This window comes from Solanum tuberosum, unplaced genomic scaffold (assembly GCF_000226075.1).
Source record: "Solanum tuberosum cultivar DM 1-3 516 R44 unplaced genomic scaffold, SolTub_3.0 scf00045, whole genome shotgun sequence".
In the NCBI taxonomy this organism is placed as follows: Eukaryota; Viridiplantae; Streptophyta; class Magnoliopsida; order Solanales; family Solanaceae; genus Solanum; species Solanum tuberosum.
This window is the reverse complement of record NW_006238972.1, coordinates 424,658-435,447: the sequence shown is the minus strand read 5'-3', so window position 1 is coordinate 435,447 and position 10,790 is coordinate 424,658. Positions and strand designations below refer to the sequence as shown.

General features: G+C 35.9%; 1 protein-coding gene across 1 annotated transcript in view; it reads left to right on the top strand.

Moving 5' to 3' along the window:
• Positions 1 to 2,317: 2,317 nt before the first annotated feature.
• The window catches only part of LOC102598792 (probable beta-1,3-galactosyltransferase 9), an 11,857-nt gene continuing 3,384 nt past the window's right edge, over positions 2,318 to 10,790 (top strand). Inside the window, exons 1-10 of the mRNA XM_006343454.2 lie at positions 2,318 to 2,589; positions 2,688 to 2,751; positions 4,465 to 4,514; positions 4,627 to 4,817; positions 7,400 to 7,460; positions 7,555 to 7,627; positions 7,883 to 8,006; positions 8,099 to 8,186; positions 8,266 to 8,316; positions 9,201 to 9,272. Of these exons, the coding sequence (XP_006343516.1) occupies positions 2,435 to 2,589; positions 2,688 to 2,751; positions 4,465 to 4,514; positions 4,627 to 4,817; positions 7,400 to 7,460; positions 7,555 to 7,627; positions 7,883 to 8,006; positions 8,099 to 8,186; positions 8,266 to 8,316; positions 9,201 to 9,272 (929 nt within the window). The 5' untranslated portion in view covers positions 2,318 to 2,434. The remainder of the gene's footprint in view (positions 2,590 to 2,687; positions 2,752 to 4,464; positions 4,515 to 4,626; positions 4,818 to 7,399; positions 7,461 to 7,554; positions 7,628 to 7,882; positions 8,007 to 8,098; positions 8,187 to 8,265; positions 8,317 to 9,200; positions 9,273 to 10,790) is intronic.

Here is a 10,790-nt window from a genome sequence, read left to right as displayed (position 1 = left end):
AAAATACCTCCAACTTTGTTTTATTGGTTGACTATGCCCTTACTGTTAAATGAAGTTATTCTTACCCATGCCATTACTAATTTCATCATTTGTGCCCCTCAATTGGATGAAAAACTCCAAATCAACTAAATTTACTCAATTTTAACCCGATCCGACCCACTTAATCATATAACCCATTTCTTTTACCCAAATTAATTTTGTTTTCCACCACCAACACCTCCATTTAAAACACCACCAAAACCACCACCCTCTCTAAGATCTCCTCCACCACCGTCGCCGAAACCACCACCTCTCACACTACTCTACCTCCTCCAAGTCACCGGCCTACCATCACCTCTCCCACTACTCTACTCCTGATGTTAACCACTTGATTTGCTGCATAATTTGAGTAATGAGGTACAAGCATTGGATCAACTTGTTGAACGGGCCAATTATATATCTCGAAAATATTAGAAAGCTCAAAGTTAATCAAGTTATTTGAGAAATCATCATTATCAGGTGAGTCTAATATTGGTGTAAAATTCCCATAAAACATAGTTGCACTAGAATTATTTGCATCCATGGATGATGATGAACTAAATTCCCTCCCATCGCATTCGTACATTTATTATGTTACGAGCAATAAGTTATCTTTAATTTCCTAGTGATTTTCCTACGAGGTACGAAGAAGGTTCATGGACAACGTTTACAAGATTGGTGGCTACATGGATGTCGTTGTTGAGGGCCCTTTTAGCTTTATTTGCTTAGTTTAGTCACTTCAAGATTTATGCTTATAATGCTAACAAAGAGTAGACTAGTAGAGTGGGACATGTGAAACAAGACTTTGTGCATAGATTTTTCAATGTTGCTAATGTTGCTTATTGTGTGTGAAAACTTCACCAGCCACAAACCTCATAGAGTAGAATAGTGGGAGATGTGGTGGTAGGTTGCTGACTTGGAGGAGGTAGAGTAATAGGAGAGGTGGTGGTTTTGACGACGGTAGTGGATGAGATCTTGGAGAGGGTGGTGGCTTTGGTGGTGATTTAAGTGGAGGTGCTGGTGGTGGAAAACAAAGTTGATTTGAGTAAAAGAAATGTGTTATATGATTAAGTGGGTCGGATCAGGTTTAAATTGGGTAATTTAAGTAAAATTGGGTAAGTTTAGTTGATTTGAGGTTTTCCATCCAATTGAGGGGCACACATGATGAAATTAGTAACGGCAGGGGTAAGAATAACTTCATTTTAATGATAAGGACATAGTCAACTAATAAAACAAAGTTGACGGGTATTTTTGACCCTTTTCCCTTTAATTAATGAATAAAAGTATACGGGTAATTTTGACCCCTGCAACTTCTTTGACTATATATCTTGTTATCTTGGTATTTTATTATTATTATTTCATAACACACACTCATTTTCTTAAAACTGCCAAAGTTTAGGACACACAAAAATAGCTCCCAATTAATGCCTTATTTGTTTGCAATTAATGATGGTCTTAAGTTTAATCATTTATATCTGAGACTTAAATCCTTTTTTCCCCAGTTCAAATTCGGGTGTCGCCTGATCAACAAAAAAGTCTGTTTGTTTTCAAAGTCTGAATCTTAATCATTAAGTGCATTTGTTTTTCTCATTTTACAATCACTTAACGAGTCTGATTATATTTGATCGGTTAAGATCTATAACAAAGTCTTAATATCATTAAAATGCCTATTTTAGAATTTCTACAAAGATGTCAGTTTACCACTACTCCACTACTTTCACCCACCACCCACAATCACCATTTCAGCAATTACCATCACCGTCAATCACCACCATCTACTATCCATAACCACCTACTGTCCACAACCACTATCCTCAGTCCAACCACAATTGTCAATCACTAATCGTCATCACAATTAACTATAGTTTGCAATCATACACCAACCATTATTACATCCACTAATCAGTATCGATAATTACCACCATTAGACACAGTTATATATCGGTAACTGCCATCATCAGTCACCGCCGCCATTAGCTATTCAAATCATTCCACTAGTAATTATCAACCACTACCAACATCAACCACTATCATCAGTCAATACCAATCCAAATCGCCACGCACTATCACCATCTTTAGTCATCATCAACACCAATTGTGATATAAAAATCAAACAAATACTAATTTGATCTAACATGTGCCAAGTGCCAATAAGGAAGGAATTAAGGGGGCAAAGTAAATTAGGTGTAACTCAATCTGAATTCTAACATGTGCCAAGTGCCAACCAGGAAGGAATTGAGGGGCAAAGTAAAAGTGAATATGAAAATAGAGGACCTCAAAATTTATCTTAATTGGCAAACAACCGCTGGCGCTGTGTTAGAAAACTCATTTTTGAAGCAATTGATCTCCATATTTACTTTGTGAATCGAGGAATGCTCTCATTCCAAATTTGATCTCTTGTCCAGTTAGGGAAAACATGGAGAGCATCTTGCCGACGACATCGTTCTCTTCTTCTTCTTCTTCGTCAAAATCAGATAGGCGATCAAAATCAAAATCTACTCAAACATCATCTAAACCTTCACTAGTAATGGCGTTAATTTCCTGCTTCGCTTGGTTATATGTCGCCGGAAGGTACATTTTTTTTTATGTGCAGTCACACTCTTCAATGCTTTGATTAATGGCTATACTACCTATAAAGTTTAATAATCTGTTGGGATTGTTGTTTTTAGGTTATGGCAAGATGCAGAGAACAGAGTGTTATTAGCTACTCTTTTCAAGAAGAATTCACAGCAGGTTTTTTTCTATATTCAGACGAATCTATATCACCTGATTCCCACAGATTTTACTTGATTTTTCTAAATTTTAAACATGTCAAAACATTTGTGTGGTTATAAAAGCTTGTAATTAAGGGAAAAAAAGGAAGGTTTAATTAATTTATTTTTTTGAATTTTGAACTAGGTCATTTTTTGGAACCGACTTAAAGGATAATAGGGTCAGATAAACTGGAAGTGAGAGAGTAATAGTTTTATATAAACCAGGACACCATGGAGTATTTTCTAATTTCTTAGAATGGATTTTCTTGGGGAAGGGAAGTCTTCGAGTACTGTGAAGTGCTATTGTGGTGTCTCGATGATAGGGAAGACCCAATTGTTACTGTATTTGGAAATGCTCTGGAGGTTACACTATGGATTATATATTGATGGGACTTATTAAGGGAAAATGAAATGATCCTAATGGTAGCAGCCCATTTGATCTATATAATATAGGATTACTGCAATGATTTGTTTTTTCTCATCATCTTTTAGATGGGCTATCAGATTAACTCCGGTAAAGGGTAGTGTTCTCTAGATGGTAGAAGTTTTTCCTTGCATGTTCATGAAATACTAATGATCTAAGCAGTGTCTTGAAGATTGGATCTTTGAAACATATAATAGTGCCATGAATAGATTTATACCAGTGTTGTGAAAGGCGAATGGAGAGAGGCGAGGCAACCCTTCATCGCCTTTTACCTTTGTGGCGAGGCGATCTTCAAAAGGCAACGCCATGGCGACAATGGTAACAAAGGGGAGAGGCGAGAAAGGTGTCACCTTTAGTAGTTTCTTAAAACAAGGCGACCAATTTAGGATTTTAAAAGTTAAAAGGTAATTTTAGGGTTTTTTTTTTCCAAATTTGCATGGTTGCACTGCAACTAAACTTCTCCAGCAACCAAACAGCCTTTCCTGATGACTTGAAGTGGGCAAAACCTTTGCCTTAAGGAAAAGTGTATAACCCAAGGCTACGAACCAAAGGAGAGAGGCTAGGTCTCAATCAATAGAAAGAAAACGAAATAGATCCACTTCATTTATCACAATGAATTCTATTTGTTGGATACACTGTTTTCAATATAAATATTGAATATTGAAAAAATCGATTTCAAAAGAAATTTCATAATTGAGATTTTTGCCTATCCTCCTATTTTGCAAAAATGGAAACTTAACCAATACGTATTTCTTTTTTTCTTCTTCAGATTTCTTCTTCCTCTTCTTCCTCTGTTTCTTTTTCCTTCTTCTTCTTCTTCTTCAGACTTCAAAGTTACTTCTGTCTCTGTTTTTTTCTCACTATTTTGACTCTTGTTATGTTTTTTTTCTCATTCAAGTTCTAGACTTTTAGTATGTACTATCTATTTTCCGTTTTTGAATTGAAATATTTTGAGATTTTGGTTATTTATATATGTCATTAAATATTTTAATTTTTTGGTATTAATTAGCGCCGCACTTCAAAAAGGCGAGCGCCTTGCCTTGTGGCGAGGCAGATCCTTGTCGCCTTTTGTTGCCTTTCGTCATCTAAAACACTGGTTTGCAAATTATTATTTGCTGCTTTTAAATTGCTAATGCTGATGTTGTTCGCATTTTCTAATGGTGTTGGCTTCAACAGTTATGTGCTTTAAAGCACCTAATATTACTTATTTAGCTAGTTCTTTTGCCTGGTTATTTCTTCTAAATATTGCTTTTTGTATTCATATGGCAGAGACCAAAGATGCTGACAGTGGAAGACAAGCTAATGGTTTTAGGATGCAAGTAAAATTTTCAGATTCCTCTGTTCTTTGTCTTAATATAAGTGCATATAGCCATATACAAGCATGTGCATACCATTGCTTGAGCTGACTTAGGCATCCTGTATGTTTTCCAGGGACCTGGAGAGGAGAATAGTTGAAGTTGAAATGGAATTAACAGTGGCTAAGAGTCAAGGTTACCTCCAGAATCAGTTGAAACAGAGTGGTTCGTCTTCAGGCAAACAACTTCTGGCTGTTATAGGAATTTATACGGGATTTGGAGGTCGATTGAGGAGAAATGTGATCAGAGGGTCTTGGTTTCCAAATGGTCAGTCTCTATATTCACTTTGCTTTGGGCATGTATTTTTTTTCCCTAAAACATATGTTCAAATACAATGATATGCCATCATTGATGGATGACTAGTCTTATGGTACACACTTTGCACATATATAAATACAATTAACAATATAAACTTGATGTACAATATATAAGGATAATTTATATACAACAGGATTAGAAAAATAGCTTTTGTGAGCACTATGGGCAATTGGAGAATGTAGAGCTCATTGAGCAGAAAAGTTTTGTTGATAACTTGGGTAGGGGATCCTTGATGTGATTTTATAGTCAGCGAGAGCTCCTGATTTTCTTTGTTTCAACTGACTTAAATTTTAAGAAGATAGTTAAATGACATTTCATGCAATCTGTAATCTATATTTATAAGGTCAGAATGTCGGAGAACATTTTTTCGCATTTAGCCTTTTTAACATATAAATATAGATTATGTAAGAGGATAATATTGTTTCACACAAAACTATAATTTTAATAAATCTGATAACTTATAGGGTAAAAGTAATATAAAACATTATACATATACCATAAGATTATGGAAAAATTATCTTCAAAGTGCTTCCAATCCTGAATAACATTTTTTGAATAAGAATTTTTTTTAATCTTAGCTTCAAAGTGATGTTTTGCACCAGATTATAAATTATTTTAATAGGTTCACCAAATATTACAATACTTCATTCTACCGCTATTTTGTAGAGTTTATTAAACAATATAATATGTGAGACAAAGCACGTCAAACTTTTGATAGTACGTAAAACTGTAAAAGTAGCTCAAACAGTCAAGTTAATAGGATAGTTTAAGTTACTCCTTCCATTCCAAATAAATAAAACTCTCTGTTGTCCAAAATAAATGAACTTTTCAATTCCCAAGAGGTTATTAATTACTCCCTCCATCTATTTATACTCGCCCAATATTGACTGGGCACACTCCCGTAAGGAGCAATAAATAGAGCCTTTGAATAATGCCTTTTGATAAGTAATGGAAGATGGTTTGACTGGCCCCATGAAGATGGAAATGTTTTTTTTTTCATCTCTTTTATCTTTGTAGATGACATGATATCACGATATATCAATGTTATTAAAAGCAATTGCTTTGTTGCTTAAAGCGAGGCAAGATGCGAAATGATGGTTTATCGCTTCTTGAGTGAAGTTGTGCGCTTCAACAATTACACTCAAAGTCACTTCTTTGGATCTCAACTTTGAGTCGTTGGGTTAACTTGGAAAATGTTGTATTTGAGATGGTGAAATTAGTTATTTTACTTGAAGGGAAGTTTAATAACTATTGTACTGAATACCTAAATGTTTAGTATTTTTTAATTTCCCGTAAATTGAGCGGTCCACTTCAAAGAAGTGTATGCTTCACATCTAGCTTTTTGCTTCAACACTCATAAACTTTTTGCAATTCTTGCTTTTCGTTTTTAATGACAGATAGAGTTATTGGCCTAACTGATGCAAGTAAATTTTGAGCTAGAAACATTTGGATTAGCTAAAATTGGGGCATAGTTTCTTTTGAGCTGACTGCAATAACTAATGATTCTAAAAATATCATTGATTGTGTTTATTTTCTTTAATGTTGAAACTTAGTTTGGAGTCACGACTTTGGTTGCTCAAAAGTAGAGGTGGCAAAATTAGTCCATGAAATCATAACCGCTCATTTATTAGCTCAACCGAACCTATTTCAACCCATCAAAATTTGAGTTGATATCTAGCCCAAATTGATCCATGAGAAATCTTGTCAAAATATTGTTTAAAAGACATTTTTTATTTGATATGTTATATATAGCCATAGAGCCGAGGGTGTATCGGAAACAACCTGTCTACCTCTGAGGTAAAGCTAAAGTCTGCATACACTCTACCCTCCCCAGACCCCACTTTGTGGGACTATATTGAGTATGTTGTTGTTGTAGTATATATAGCCATAATATTTTTTATTAGATACTAAAAAATTTTAAAAAAAACAATTAAAACTTGGTACGAATTGGGCGAGTTGGGTTTTGACCTGCATTTTAGCCCATTCAGCTCAGGTAACTTTTGGGCGGATCAATAGCCCACCCATTTTTTAACTCAGCCTATCTTGGCCTGCCCAAATTCAGTCCAACCCACCCATTTTCTACCTATACTCAAAAGTTTCTCATGTTACTGGATCAATTATAAAAAGGGGAAAGGGTCAAATTTTTCTTTATACAAGCGCTGAAATTGAGCAACTTTGTCTGTATTTATCCCCCCTCTTGGGTAATTATCTCATTTTTTACCTTGACCTCTACGGAAGCTCCAATGTGAGGTTCTTTTTAAACCTTAGTCAAATGTTGAGGGGTAATTTGGAAATTTTTTCTCAAAGAATTTGGACACGTGGAGTCTACCCATTTCGTGCTGGAGCTCCCTTAATGACAAGGCCAAAGAAATATGATTTGCTAACGACTAGGGTATAATGGACCAAAAGTGTAATGGAGGGCAAATTCGAGCAATTCCAAATAGTACAAAGGCAAATCTGGACATTTTCCTTTTAAAATGTCTGGTATTGCTGGTGGATCTGATACATCTATATTTTCTTTTCCCTGACAGTTGATGCTTTGTCAAAACTTGAAGAAAGAGGAGTGGTCGTGCGATTTGTTATTGGTCGGAGGTTTGTGCTACATACTGAAAACTGGAAATATGCATTTCTGCTTATGTGACCTTTTAGTGGCTTTGTTCATCTCTGGATTTTTTGAACTTGGCAGTCCCAACCGAGGTGATAGCTTGGACCGCAATATTAATGAGGAAAATCGGGCAACAAAAGATTTCTTGATTCTAGTAAGTTTGTTAGTATTCATTTTTGTCTAACCTATCTGTATCTTTTTGTGGCATAATTTTACTTGGGCTCCACCCAAATAGTTGATGCATAGACATGTTGGTTGCAGAAAGGTCATGTAAATAATTTAAGTCATGTGTGTAAATGATCATTAGAGCTTAGTCTGCACACATTCTCCTAATTATTTTTACTGTCATGTCAACTTGTTCCATATGCAGCTTACTTTTGCTTAACTATGTTTTTCCAATTATTAAAAGGGAAGTCATGAGGAAGCTCATGAGGAACTGCCCAAAAAGGCTAAATATTTCTTTAGCTCAGCAATACAAACTTGGGATGCAGAGTTTTATGTGAAAGTTGATGACAACATTGATGTTGACCTTGGTAAAATCCGTGCTTATCTGTCCTCTAGAATTACGTTTAATTGCCCCTTTATTTGAGCTTTTCTAATATTCTTTTTAACTTTATTCTATCAGATGGGTTGATTGAGCTCCTCCAAAAGCATCGTGGTCAAGATAGTTCTTACATTGGATGCATGAAATCTGGAGAAGTAGTTTCAGAAGAGTAAGATTGTCTTTCAGATTTTGCTCAGTTTAATATCATGTATGCAATACATTAAGCATTAAAGTTTCACCTTTTCCAGGGGAAAGTCATGGTATGAGCCAGAATGGTGGAAATTTGGAGATGAGAAGTCGTAAGTATTACTGAGTCCTAGGAAGCTGATGCATCCTTATTGCTGTATATGGTACTCTGGCCTTTATATTAGCTTATGCTTATAGGGTCCAAATGACTTTAAGTCTGTTTATGGGGAGGAATAAACCAGGTTTATATCCTCTCACATCACAAATTATGCATAGTAATTTTAGTTGTTAGATGTTTTGATTGGAATGATTTTCATTTGGTTGAATTAATATTTCAAGTGTCATGGATGTATCATGTATCTATCTAGCCAATGTACAAGGTTTTCCGGATATTGTTTTAGTAAACTTAATCTTTCTGCCTATCTTCCTATGAAGTGGCAGATCTAGAAACTTGGAGCTGCTCATAAAAAAAACTAATTTATCATACCTGACATCTAGTTACATTATTTTGTTAAATTAGTCCTCAATTGAATAGGGTTAACATTAACATTTACTAATTTTGGCAGCATGCTTAATTGTTTTTTTTTTTTTTTGATAAAGTTAAAGTTGTATTCTTCAGCATTAAGGGTATGCTGGCTACCTCCAAAAAGTTACAAGCTAAAACCATAATTACATAGATCCTAGGAAATCTACCAACTGTTCTACTTCTTCTATACCATCTTCTTTACACCAAAAAAACAACATGTTAATGTTTTTCAGCTGCTTAATTGTTTTTCAGCTGCTATTTGAATTTTCCTTAGTTGTCCTGCAGTTGCTGTGCTTTTGAGTGTTTTTTGTGTGCATGCTAATTAGAATGATTATATTCCTCTTTCCAAATGAAACTCTCAACTGGTGGTTTGGGCCAATTTCCCATTTTCCACATTGCCAATGTACCTTGCCGAATTTCTTGGTTCCTGTCACTCCTCTCTACTCTAAATTGACATGAATTTCTTTTCAGGTACTTCCGACATGCTGCCGGTTCAGTTCTGGTGCTTTCTAAAAATTTGGCTCAGTATATTAACATAAACAGGTTAGCTATAGTTTCTTGAAAAAAAAAGGTTGGCCATACATGTACAGCCTGCTTTGATTTTGCCTGAATGCTTATGTGTTTCAGTGGCAGCTACCAATTAATTCGCCGAATTTGTTATTAGGGTAGGAGACAAAATAGGGAATACAAAGAAGTTTAGTCATTTGATATATGCAGATGATACTATCATCCTATGTGAGCCAGAAGGTGAACAACTGAATTACATCAGATTGATTCTGATCTTATTTGAAGCAGTTTCAGGTTTAAGGGTCAATTGGGGAAAAAGCAGCCTGATCCTAGTCAAGGAGGGGCCTCAGATTCAAGGATTGGAAAGCATTCTGGGGTATAAAGTAGAGAAATTGCCAACAACCTACCTGAGAATGCCACTAGGGAGAAAACATGAAGCTTTGGAGATATGGGATGGAATTCTAGAAAATGCAGAGAGAAAGTCTTCAAGATGGAAGACTCAATATCTATCCTTGGGGGGTAGAGTGATCTTGATAAACTCTTTTTTAGATTCACTGCCTACTTATGTTATGTCACTATTTCCGATTCCTCCAAAAGTTGTCAAAAAACTAGACAAACTTGGAAGAACCTTCCTCTGGAAAGGAGAGAAAGAGGTATAGGGCAAGGGCTACTGTCTAGTGAAATGGAATACTGTGATGCTGAGCAAGGAAAGAGGGGCACTGGGTATTAGAAATTTGGGAATCCTAAACAACATCCTTTTAATGAAGTGGTTGTGGAGGTATACTAGTGAGGAAAGAACACTATGGAAGGAGGTGATAGTGGCAAAGTATGGGTAATTAAACCCATGGTGTACAGAGGTAGTTTCAGAACCCTATGGATGGGGAGTATGGGGGACAATCAGAGCTTTATGGAACTCTATGGAAGAAAATGTGCTTCTCAAAGTTGGAAATGGCAACAAGATTAAGTTCCGGAGAGATGGATGGATTGATCAAATTCCTCTTAGTGAGTTATTGCCAGATCTTTATTCAATCTGCAACAATACTGAAGCCAGAGTATATGAATGCTGGACAACTCAAGGCTGGGACCTGTCTTTCAGGAGACTATTGAATGATTGGGAAGTGTATAGTGTAGCTTCTCTACACTGAAAAATTGTGGGGAACCAAACTAGTCACAAATGCACCAGATAAAGTTATATGGAAGCACACAAGGATGGTAACTTCACAGTAAACAATGCTACAAGAAAGGAATACAAGTCGGGGTTGGAGGCTACCATCAACACTGGAAGAGTATTTGGAGAGGACTGAACCCCACCAAAGTGAAATGCTTCACTTAGTTAGTCATCAAAAGAGCCTGCTCAACTCAAGAAGGCCTACAGAAGAAGGGAATGCAACTAGTCCTTGGATGTTTCCTATGCAATTTGACTTGGGGAAACAAAAGATTTATTCCTACACTGCAAATTCTTTACACAGATCTGGAAGCTTGTCCTCAACATCACAGGCTCCAGCTGGACTATGCCTGAATACACTTCTGTCCGCTTTAGTTGATGGATCAGAG